The 12316-nt window shown below is 34.4% G+C and overlaps 2 protein-coding genes across 3 annotated transcripts; one reads left to right on the plus strand and one right to left on the minus strand.

Moving 5' to 3' along the window:
- Positions 1-3586: 3586 nt before the first annotated feature.
- On the plus strand, positions 3587-5779 carry LOC21386011 (protein MARD1). The gene is made up of 3 exons (XM_010088313.2): positions 3587-4331; positions 4430-5293; positions 5414-5779. The coding sequence occupies exons 2-3, from the start codon at positions 4461-4463 to the stop codon at positions 5490-5492; spliced, it is 912 nt and encodes a 303-aa protein (XP_010086615.1). The 5' UTR covers positions 3587-4331; positions 4430-4460; the 3' UTR covers positions 5493-5779.
- Positions 5780-9175: 3396 nt separating this feature from the next.
- Positions 9176-12078, minus strand: LOC21386012. 2 transcript variants are annotated; one of them, XM_024164005.1, is made up of 3 exons: positions 11866-12078; positions 9686-11667; positions 9176-9577 (listed from the first exon to the last, which is right to left on the minus strand). In XM_024164005.1, the coding sequence occupies exon 2, from the start codon at positions 11376-11378 to the stop codon at positions 10758-10760; it is 621 nt and encodes a 206-aa protein (XP_024019773.1). In that variant the 5' UTR covers positions 11379-11667; positions 11866-12078; the 3' UTR covers positions 9176-9577; positions 9686-10757. The 2 variants fall into 2 exon arrangements, with proteins under 2 accessions (XP_024019773.1, XP_024019735.1); XM_024163967.1 differs by having other exon boundaries at positions 9176-9588.
- Positions 12079-12316: the final 238 nt, after the last annotated feature.

A 12316-nucleotide genomic window follows, 5' to 3' on the forward strand; every position in this document is an offset into this window, starting at 1 on the left:
AAGAAAATGGAAAAGGAAGCTGGAATTTGCATGTGAGATTTGAGATGTTTGGTTTTGGTTGGGAATTTGCAATCAGAAAAGAGTACTGAAGACGCAGTTAGAAACATAAAAGAGGCGTAGCGTTTATGGAAGAAAAAACGCTTACAAAAAGGCAAAAATGTCAAAATCTTGCAAGCCGAAATTTTCTCAATTCTTTTTATAAAAAAAAAAAATAGAAATACTACTCAAGAACATAAAAAATATATATTATTTGTATCATTTCTCTCTTTTCTTTTTGTTAATATTATGTCACTCCACTAAAAATAATATAAACAATTGTCATTGATCATTAAAGAGAAACAAAATATCACAATAATACTCAATTAATTAAAATGACATAAATAATAGACATATATAAAACTATGACAAACAATGCACTTCTCTCTCTCTGTTTTTTTTTTCAATTGATTTTTGCTATGGAAAAAAAGTTCTTGCAACAAAATGTCAGCACCAACATATTTGGAACATCAACAATATATTTCTTCAAAATCATATCAGTGCACGTGCACCAGCAGTAGTCCATAGATGATCGATGTTATCTATGGTGTGTTTAGAGCAAAGATATGTGTTATGATTCAGATCATGATTCGTGACTCGATATAATATATTTTTTATAAAAAAACACACATAAATTAAGAATAATTTTAAATCATGATTTTAAATTTATAAACTAAACGCTCTCTGGAAATCTAATCGTGATGATGGACGGCAACCACAGGAGCACAAGAAGCAACGAACCTCTTAAATACGGGCAACAGAGAAAAATGAAATGATTAAAAAAGAGATCTACGATATATTACAAAAATCAATCAATACTCGTGCATCGTTATCTATCCAAAATAATTTCAGGGCCCAAAAATTAGGTCAAAGATAAGTAGACGTAATTGTAAACGTAATTTAAACATAAACCGGCGTGTAAATTATGCCGGGTATTAATTTTAAAGTCCATTTATTTGTACATATACCATTTTATGTGTAAATTACGCTTATATTTCTCATGAGAATTGTATATTTGAATACCAACTCTTCAAAAGCGTATTCCCATAATTCACCCGAAAACGACGCGCCCCAATGGTAGGGCCCATGATAGGAGCTTGGGATGACATCTGGGTTTGAGTTTTTTGAGTGGGTCCAACCAACTGTTTAAGCCGCAAAGAGGGTGAAGCAATAATTTAAGTACAATATTATAAAATATTATAAAATATCGATAGTATTTACCGCCACTTATTAATAGAATATGAATATTAAAAAATTTAAAAATGAGATTTATTTTTTATTAATAATAGTGTTTAACATTAGTAATATTGCTTAGCATTTTTTAATAACTAAATAGGGATTCTAAATAAAAAATAAAAAATAACTAAATAGTATATGCAGTGTACGTCTCTTTAAACTCCATCAGCAGCACAAGCGACTGTCCCCACATCATTTGCCACCCGCTTCCTTTTCATGGGCCCACAACCTGGCACGTTCTGTCCTCTGACGGGCCCACTGTCACTTCATTGCTGGATAAGAAAGAAGCAAGGCCCACAAACTCTCCCTCGATCAATGACAACTTGGGCCACCCCAGCCCCAAAAATGACAATCTACAAATAAGGAAGAAAGCAAGTAGATAGCATGGGCCTGAAAAACTTTGTCCATAACACCTGCTACTCTGACTTTCCTTTTTTTTTTTTTTTTCTTTTTCTTTTGTTCTCTCTCTCTCTCCCTTTTTTTTGATAGAGAGAGTAATAAAAGAAAAAAAAGGGGGAAATTTTCATACTGAGATATTTTTTTAAAGGGGATGTCCTTTATTTTTTTGGGCGAACCAAAATCCTAAAAGCTAATAAAATAAAAGAAGATAATAATAAAAAATATGAATAATAATAATCCTAAAAGCTGCAGCTGCATGTTAAGCTACGCCAAAAGAAATGCTCATAAAATCTTTTGCCGATCGCGTTATATCTCAAGAAGAACGTGAATTTTCTCTTCTCATTCAAAGCATAACATTACTGAAATCTAAACCTAGGCTTGGGAGAGTTTCAAAATTGTAGTAATAATTTTTTTTTCCCTAAAGTGCACAATGGGTTAAGATAATTTTTTCTTTCTGATAAAAAAAAAACTCATTTTAACAATAACGGGGGCTCACACAGTATCGTGACCTATATTATCGGCTCTACTCACACTGTTATTTTAAAGTAAAAATGTAAAATTTATTTTTAAGAATCTATGAGTATAGACATTTATTTTTTATTTTTGATAAATTCTCTTTTTACTAGTGTAGTTATTTAACTAAAAAAGTTATGAATCTAAAAAATAAAAATTATGATCCATATAACTTTAAAAGCTATGAAGATTATTTCTATTTAAAAACAATAGTGCACAATGTTCAAGTTTACTAACATTAGATCCTATAAATATTGCTGTTCACGTGGAAAGTATATTTGTATATAAAATTGAGGCAAAAGATTCAAATCCCCAAAAATATCAAAAACAAAATTAAGAAATAAAAAATCCTCTGTAAAAAATTTATATTTATGGAGTGAGCACGCCGAGATGGGGAAAGCAGAACAACATTAAATTGAAAGAAAGAAAACGCAGGATGATCTCAGCAAACTTCTTTTTTTTTTTTTTTTTTTTTTTGGCCCTATAATTGCGTGCGTTTATTTTCGCATTCATGACTGTCACAGGTGAACAATTTCATATGTGATGTGATACTCCGCGACAAAACTAAGCATTAGATAGATAGACGGAAGAGTTAGACCACTTCGCAAAAAACGACAACAATTAATCGGTTCAATAAAGAGAGAGAGAGAGAGAATTTTAAAAAATAAAAGTAATAACAAAGAATTTTATCAATGCCGTATACTTTAGGTTTAAAGTAAATGACGTTATAAGTTTTTTTTTTTTTTTATAGAAAGTAACAGGTTTTGTAAGATTAAAAAGATTAATTGTAAAAATATTTAATTAGTGATGGATCGACTCATAATCTGTAATTGATTAATTTGATAGTGTATCACTAATTGATTTGATAGTCTTTACTGTTCGATTGATATTAATTAGCAATTAACTCATCAGCAATAAATCATTAGTAAATGCTAGGTCCTACTATAAGTAATAAAATCATTGATGAATTAGTGATCGATCATTAACCAGTAATCCACGTATTTATCTTTTTCTGTGTTAATCATTTCCGCGAAATTTTTCATATACTTGGCCTTCACAAACAAATGCTAACCGGAGTGAACTGTGGAGAGATAACTAATCGTAAAATGTTTTAAATAATTAAATTTTATCAGAAAAAAAAAGAGAAAAGAAAAAAGGAAAATAGGAATTTGTGTTTGCTCGTTCGTTTTGCTGATTCAAGTTTAGAATTTGAGTTGAGATGTGATTTTATGTGAAAGCTTGTTACTGTAGTAAAAAAATTAGATGTAACTGTTTATAAGAATTTTTTACTGTAACAAAATTTAAATTCTAAACTTAAATCAGTAAAACGAACGAGACTTCGGATCGTGTTTCGTGATATTATCAAAAACTGGCCACACTCGGACACAGCACTGCACAGCACAGGGCCATCTTTTCTCCTCTCTTTAAAAGACGCGCACCGCTCGGACTAAAAACAAAGCTCTTCCCTTTAAAGTTTAGAGCCTTTTTCTTTTTCTTCTCTCTCTCTCTCTCACTTTCTCTCTTTTCCAAGTTGCCAATTCGAGGCCATTTTGCAGGACTGGAACTGAATAAAGAGGAATTGACAGAGTGCGACTTGATTGGCGTGGATGAAATGAAAATCCCACTAACAGAAAGTGAAGCTTAGAGAAAGAGCCAAAAAAGGAAATCAAAGAAAGAGAAAAAAAAAAAAAAAAAAAAAGTTCAAATTTTTCTTCTTTTCATTTCATTTACTCGGTAGTAATGATGGCTATTGCTCATGGGAATTAGCAAAGCAATTCATGCCAATTCTGCAACGAGACAACCAAGAGCACATAGAGACGACTTGGTTTTGCTGTAAAAATGGCAGGGCGTTCTCACGTCTCTGCTCTTGATCACATGGCTTGCATGCGGGCTGTTATGATTGGAGTTTAGTCTTTTCTAGTTCTAAGAAAACAACACTTCCTGAGAAGAAAACCCTTTATTGTTTTGCTATTTTCTTTAATGTCCACAGTCATGGAAGCCACGGAGATTTAGCCCAAACCCAACAAAAAAAAAATCTTAGATTCAAAATACACAAATCCCTTTTTTCCCCACTCTTGATTTTAACACCTCACTCATAACAATCCATAGCGATTTCTGAGTAACATCCCCTCCTATATTTATTTACGGTAATTACAATAATTCTCAGAAAATCTCTCTCTTCTTCATTGAGTTTTCAATGTTTTTAACTTTTGTTTTTTTTTTTTTGTATCTCTTTGTTTGGCAGGCCTTGAAGTATTTTACACCAAGAGTCTATTATGCTAAGGAATAGATCTAGAGCAGTGACCAGCAAGCAAGCTTTAATGGCTGATCACAGCTCTCAACCTTCTCACACCCAAAACTACAACAACAAAAGAACTCCAATATCTTTCTTTGTTTCCCCAAGGTTCAAGGCTTTTACCAAAAAGGGTTTCTCTGAGAATGATGATTTAGTGAGCCCAACTTCAGTTCTAGACACCAAGACTTTCTTTTCTCTCACAAGCCCATTTTCACACACAAAGAAACAAGCCATGTCCCCCAAAGTTTTCCCGGGAAACAAACGCCCTTGGGACAAATCCCCAGGGAGTACCAAAGGCATAGGTCTTGTTCTAATTGACCCATTTGATGATCAGAAAAATAACATTAATGGAAAGAAATTTTCCAAGCCTTGTAACAGGAAAGTTGTGTTGGGAAATAAGCTGAGAGTTCAAATCCCAACTTTGTCAAGCGATCAATATGACCATGATCAGTCTCCAAAATCCCCAGCTGAGTTCGGAATCAAGACAAGGAATTCCCACATATCCGCATGCGGGTCAGCCAATTCCTGTGGCCAAACAAAGGATATTTCTCCAAGATCAATCACGGGGTGGATTTCTGTCAGCGACGTTGAGCATTCCGAGGACTACACTTGCGTCATCTCTCACGGACCAGTTCCAAGGACAACTCACATATTTGACAATTGCATTGTGGAGAGTTACTGTTGTTTATCCGATGATCATGATCATAATAGTGTTTATATTAACAAACCCAAATCTTGCTCCAAGAATTTCCTCAGCTTCTGTCACACTTGCAACAAGAATCTTGAGCAGAAGATTGATATTTACATTTACAGGTATGGTTCCCCAAAAAAAAAAAAAATAATAATAATTTTTATGTTGTAACGTTTTATACTATATTAATTACTTATGCCACATTCTAATCTTTTTATTCTTTTTTTTTTTTGTTTTACAAGAGGTGAGAAGGCGTTTTGTAGCCGTGAATGTCGTTACCAAGAAATGCTCTTGGATGAGGTGGGAAATGCAGAGTTCTGAAGAGTACTATAATACACCATGGTGCTTCAAATTCTTGCTCAATGAGATCACTTCATGATGATAATTGATTTTAGGGAATAAAAGCTGTTTAGATTAGTATTTTTTATCTTTTTTTTTTTGTTGTCGTCCCTTTTTTGAAAAGTTTTGCTCTAGCTCGTCTTTTGCCTCTTAGCTAGTTATGATTAGTTACCCTCTCCACTTGCAGATAGAGATAAAGAGAGGATGAGATGCTGTAGAGTTTGTTTTGTTTTGTTTGTTCAAAGTTAAATAACTTGATTTCTTCTGGACCTTTTTGCCTCAGTTTTTGGATTTTAAATTACATTTCAATTCGAATTAAAAACTCGAATCAGCGAACTAAACGGACATTATATATATTAGCAATAATAAAAAAAAAACAATCAAACCAACATTCACAAATTTGTGTTAAAGGAACACCGCTATTGTTTTTTCCCTTTTTTTTTTTTTTTTCCTATCTGGGTATTGAAGCTTTACGTTCACCTTGCAATAATGTGTGGGACTATGCAGATTTTTCTATCTTAATAATATATTAACACAGTTGAGTAAAGGGTCAATAATTTTTTGTCCATGCAGATGTGTTTCTCTCTCTTGTGTGGCTTATCCTTTCCGCTCATGGCTATTTTGTCCGCATTCGCAAACGTATACCGTAATATCTCCAGAAGAAAAAAAAAATGAAAAAGAATCATTTATTATTATACGGCGGCAGATTGATTAAAAAAAAATTGACACATACACATCCAGACAAAGTTTTGATGACTTGAAATAATTCTATATGGGTTTTGTAGAGCTAAAACCATATATTTAATACATTTTCATATCAGTTTGAACGTTTGTTATGCGGATTCCTTCTAAAGAGGCTTTTTTTTTTTTAAGTGCGTAATTAGGTAGACCATAGACCCTCCCTAATTCTCGTGTTGACAGAGTCATTGTGCAAGGAAATGGACCAAGTTGCCATTGTTTTATTGCAAATAAGTTATTATATTCTAAAAGCAAATAAGGAGATGTTTTGTTCATGAATTAGAATCATAAAATTAGATTATTTTTTATTTACGTGTATTTTTTATGAGAGAAAACACTGTAACGAACTATGAAACATGATTCAAATCGGGGTATGAATCCCCCAACTAAACAACCTATAAGTGAGTTTGGCTATTAAAATAGCTATTAACGAGAATGGTCATCCTCTTGAGGTCTTTGGATCCATGGTGGTTCAATTATTTGGCTTACCAAAATATGAAATACTGTAAATTTATCCTATTATTATAATGTATAGTTTTACGAAAATATATGCATTATCTTATACAAAAGCTGACGTTGAATTGATCCTTTTTGAATCAGATAAGAACGACACCTACTCTACTCCAATCAATGCTACATGACCAGTTGAAATAAGTTGGATTGTCAAAACCTACGGCAAACCCCCATCTTTTTATCTTTCAATGTTTATTTGCCAATGAAAAGATTGAAAAACAAGCAAAAAAAAAAAAAAAAATGGAAATATATTTCTATTGGGGGTCATGATCAACTAAGGTCAACCAGTTGGAAATATACTCGGATTAAAAAAAAAAAAAAAAAAAAAAAAAACCCAATTGGAAATATACGACAATTTGGCATTTCATTCGAATACGAAATCTCTTTTCAGTTTCCGGGTTTCAGTTACTCTTCTTTATCCCTTTTTATCCCAAAAGTCAATTTAAACTGAGCCGTATGAAGAAAAGAAAAAAAAAAAAAAAAAGAAACAACTAAACAAAAAGAGTTTCATGCGTCGACCAACAAATGGAGAACTTTTTATTTATTATTCCCACAGCAAACAAAACGATTTGATGTCAGTCTACTAATAAAAAAAAGATCACAGATCACGGATCTAACTGTGACAGTAAAGGAATAGCTTTTGTGGCACCAAATCTAAAACCCAATGCGAGTTATACAACAAACATGAATTCAGAGCTTGTTTCTGAGGGTTACTAATTGAAACGACACCCACATATTCCAACTTTCAATAAATGATTTATCTCTGTGGCAACTGGAAAAAGCTTAATTTCTTGCCTTTCTTCCTCTTTACGCCATGTGAGAGTGAAAGTGAGAGGTGTCAGTGCGCATATTATGGATGCCATTTTGCTACCAAATAAAAAAGATACGGAACTTTGGCTTCATAGAACAGAAGCTTTTGTGGGAATATATGCTCTGAAGGCATTCCACATTTCACTTAGAAACATGTTGTTGCTTTCAGACTAGAGAAACAACATGTTTCACGCTCTACTTTCGCGCTCATTATTTTGAACAAATACAATCGGACCTATCTTCTATCAGTGTTGGTGCTCGCAAGCCATTTTTTTTTTTTTTTTTTTTTACAACTATATTAAAAAAGTGGAGTGAAAGTGTTAACCTTATAATTTACAAGACAAACGAAATGAGAATATGCAAACGCAACAAATTTTATCAGTTCAAAAGTACTTGCCAGTCAAGTAATTCTTTAGCACACAGACAAAGAAATCTCTCACTCAAATAACCCAGTATTCATCTGTTACGGCCAAAACAAGAACACGTCTTGTTCCGCACAAGGCTCCATTACAAAATGTTATCCGCAACACATCGTTACCCTTTCGATTTCCATTCTTGTCTTCCAAAGGAACAGAATTAGAAAAAGGCATAAATAAAGGCCCCAATGCGCGTGATAAAGAAGGATAAAAAGTATGGATGGACCTATAAGATGCTTTGATGAGTACTTGAGCACGAGTGACACGAGACAACCAAACAAACCATGACGATGACAAGTCTGTCTATAATTGTTGCTTTTCTTTAATCAGCATCTTCGCAGTGTTTGTCAATAAAGGAAGATGTATAAGCAATTAGGTACTAGACCACAGAACGTGGAATTCACTCTTTTCCCAGAACTTGGAGAATCAAAGTTCCAACCCTGTGTACCATATAGCCTTCCTCCCCCCCAAAAAAAAAAAAAAAAAAAAAAAAACAACGATCTCTAAACTTAACCCCAATCCAATTTTAACTGTTCAATTTTGAAACGTCCTAATTTTCAGTAATTAGTTTTAGCCTTTTCTAATTTTCGGCAATTAGTTTGTCCTTTCGCCAACTAGGTGTTAAAACAAAGGCATAACGTACATGTGATTCTGATGCAAAATAATAATCCAATAATAATACACATAATATACATGTAATGTTAACGGAAAAACACTACTCGTTTCTTCATTTTACTGATTTAAATTTTTAATTTTAAATTTTTACAGTTAAAAATTTTAAAAAATGTCATATCTAACTTTTTCTGTTACAATTAAAAATTCTTATAAAATATCACGTCTCAACTTGAATTAAAAACTCAAATCCGTACATGAACGAGACCTAATTCTTTACAATTTTTAACATCCAATAGGCTTTTAACCGATCCAAATTGAAAGATCAAGTCTAGAAAGATTAAAAAATCGAGGAATAAATTGAGAGCGGAGAGCATATTCTTGAAATGCTTTAAAAATCGGAGCCAAAATAAAATTGTTATAAAATTTGAGAACCATCCGTGAAATTAAAATCCACCTAAAAACAATTTTCGGTTTTTCAAGTCCGGTTATGGAAAGGTTTTGCAACAGTACTCAAAAATCATCATTACTTAACAATCAACCCTTTGCTATCTTCAGCACGCAATGACACAAAGGAAAAGAAAAAAAGGTCTAACATAGGTAATGCCGCCATGATTGACAACAAGGGCCATTTAAGGGAAACAACGACAACATTATATTAGTAGTAAAGCTGAAAACATCGAGACTAATACTAGAAGTACCAAATCTATAATCAAGGTTCAGATCTAAGAGACGACAGTCTTTACTTCTAAAAGAGTTCATACTAATTCTTGATAAACAATTGACTCTACTAAACTAACTCTGCTAGATCGATTGAACACCAGGTACACCAACAAAACAGCAATACATAGATACATGCTCAAGCGCAAGTGACGGCACACGGGAAAAGAACTTGGCTCCTCCCAGGAATTACAGTATGAAACCGCTTTGAACATGTCCTATGAAACGCAGCCTCCTCAAGGACTTCTTCCTGGCACCCTGTTTCATTACTAACGAGAAGAAATCAGCACCCAACGAATCATGCAATACAAGATCATATAATAATGATATGGAATTTTAATAAACAAAATAAAAATATGGTATTACCTTGTAAATGGCTCGGTACAGTCAACGATCTCCATACAATAGTATGCCCTTACGAGGAATATGAGGAAAGTAGTGTTACCTACTTTGCATAGACAAGAAATAGGGGCTCCTAAATGAACAAAGAGGATAAAGAAAAACATGGATTGACCATACAAACTGAGGAAGCAGAAGAAGCAAACATTAATCCGTTCCCACTTTTCTTTCTCAAAAACCAGAAAAGATGGTGAACGGGAAAGACACCCTCGAAGAATGAAGCAAACGGGAGTCAGATTGTTGGGAAATAAAGAGAAGAAAATCAAGTCGAGTATTGAAGGTTGATCAGGAAACGCCAATTCAGGCAAGACAGAGAAGCAAAAGAGCAAAATAAAAACGGATTATCTAGAAGAAGAAGGAAAAAAAAAAAGACTAAGCAGTAAGCAAGGTCAGGATATTTATAAGAAAAAGGCCAAATTTGAAAAAAAGGAACGGAATTAGGTACAAGAGAGGAAAAGAAACCTACAGAGTTTTGTGTGTAATTAGCAGAGGATGCATCAATTTAAAGAATATACATAGTGACTGGAACTAAAATCCTAGAACTTTATCTAAAACATGTCAGTGAAACTAACCAATGTTTCAGAGAGAATATTAAGGTGTTAATATGGTAAAGTTCAAGGTTCAATTAGAAGAAGGTTTCCTTCAGCTTCAATAGATAGAAAAAGTCAGGTTGTTCCATCCTTGCTAGAATGCCAACCATTCACTTCAGCAGCATCATCCTTTCTACAGTACCTCCTCCGCTTCAATAAGTTTTTGGGTCACATCTATCCACATTGCAAATTTCCTTTACACATACCAAGCCCATCTTGTCAAACAAACAACCACCGCCTCAGACCAACCCCACATCCCCCGATTCCAGGTACAACTCCTGAGATCGTTGACCACCAGAACCACAGCCATTTTCTTCTAGCACGACTACTTAAAGCTAAATAACTCAAGAAATGACACACTAAAGATTGATTTATTCCCTCTATATACTGTATACAACCTAAAGCTGACCTAGAAAACTTATTTACAGGAGCCTGTTGCCCCCATCCCTTCAGTCATCACAAATGTCGAGATTGAGAATGCGACGCAGTGTCTCAGTCGCGGAGTCGGCACTCTGGAAAATATCTTTTGTAAAAGGGCTATGCCCTCTAGTTGGGGATGCAGGTGCTGACTTAGCAATTGGGTGCATTTCAACATCAGGACCCAAACCAGGCAACTCAAGTGACACAGTTCTTTTTGGTCGGACTGAAAATTTTGGAATCGGCAAAGAACTCGGGGGTGGTGAGTTTGAGTAGGCAGGTCCAGCCCAGAGCTCAGAAAACGACAAACCCTCATCACAGACCTCATCACTGAAATACTTCCTCCTGTTAGGACCTTTGAAATCGATAGCAATGGGAGCGCTTTTTGCAGTTGTTCTGCTCAGTGTTTTGCTCTCAGAGGCAGAACCAACACATGGTGAAGGTGTTTTGGGAGAAGAACATGCCCGTTTGGATACAGGAGTAGTGTCAGCCTTCAATGGGGATGGCAGTATCCCCGCCGCGGATTGGAAACTCCGGCAATTGATCCCTTGAAAGTCTCTCGACGGCGACGACCAAAATCGCCCGGGCCCTTGTGACTTAACCCGACTGCAATACTGATTCCTGTGCTCAGCCACTACCATAAGCGTCTCCATAACAAGATCGTTAAATTCACAATCCTCAGTCTTTCAACTACGCTACTTTCGATTTTTTTTCTCTCTAAACTTGACTCGATAGATCCAGTTCTAGAACTCAGTCTCAAGCCTCAAAACATGCTAAAAATCAGAAATTCATGGCTTATTGCTACCGAAAATCACAAAGATTTCTAGATCTTCTCCACCACAGAACCAAATCAAACATCGACGACCAAAAGTATTTTAAACACTGTCGATTCAGCCACCAACTCGGAGACAAAATATTACGTCGTCAAAAAAGTTCAAAAAGCTGTACAAGAAAACCCAGACAGAAAACAAATGAATAAGCACTTCGTTTTTTTTTTTTTTTTTTTTTTTTTTTGCAGAAATGTTCGGAAATGACATGCACAAAAGAGAAAATGAAAGATAAAACACCATCCAAAGGCATAAAAAATAAAAATTTTCATTTTCAGTCCAATTTTCCCTGAAAATCGAGAGAGAAAATTACCTGTTAGTGCAAGAAAGCACTGAAACTGACGCGGTGATGGAGATCTGGGGGAAAGAAAGGTCCGTCTAGACCCGTTAGGTGAGAGAGAATCAAAACGCTGATCTACTTCTTCTTGAGATCTGGATTTTGTGTAGGGGGAAAAGAATTTTGGGGTGATTTTCTAGGATCCAATCGGTATGGAAATTGAGCCCCTATTAGGGTTTGGACCAGTATTCACGGATCTGAAATCACTCACTGTCATATTTAAATATCGTACAGGTACTGGATGTGTCAATGGGATTTCACAACTGGGCTTGGATTGCAGTTTATTTACGATAATACCATTTTGATTTCCCCAATCTTTTTTCTTTATTTTTTGTTCTAGTCCTTCACCTAAAATATTAGACAATCATTTTATATCATCTCTCATGTGAATGCTAATATTAATTATATATTTAATATTAAAAATATG

Source organism: Morus notabilis, unplaced genomic scaffold, assembly GCF_000414095.1.
Source record: "Morus notabilis unplaced genomic scaffold, ASM41409v2 Scaffold2937, whole genome shotgun sequence".
NCBI classification, from domain to species: domain Eukaryota; kingdom Viridiplantae; phylum Streptophyta; class Magnoliopsida; order Rosales; family Moraceae; genus Morus; species Morus notabilis.

What these genes read in the sequence shown, in the direction of transcription:
- LOC21386011 (XM_010088313.2), top strand. Translation starts at nt 4,461, where the DNA reads ATGCTAAGGAATAGATCTAGAGCAGTGACCAGCAAGCAAGCTTTAATG. An exon ending in ATTGATATTTACATTTACAG is followed by an intron (nt 5,294 to 5,413) that starts GTATGGTTCCCC and finishes TTGTTTTACAAG; the next exon opens with AGGTGAGAAGGCGTTTTGTA.
- LOC21386012 (XM_024164005.1), bottom strand. Translation starts at nt 11,378, where the DNA reads ATGGAGACGCTTATGGTAGTGGCTGAGCACAGGAATCAGTATTGCAGT.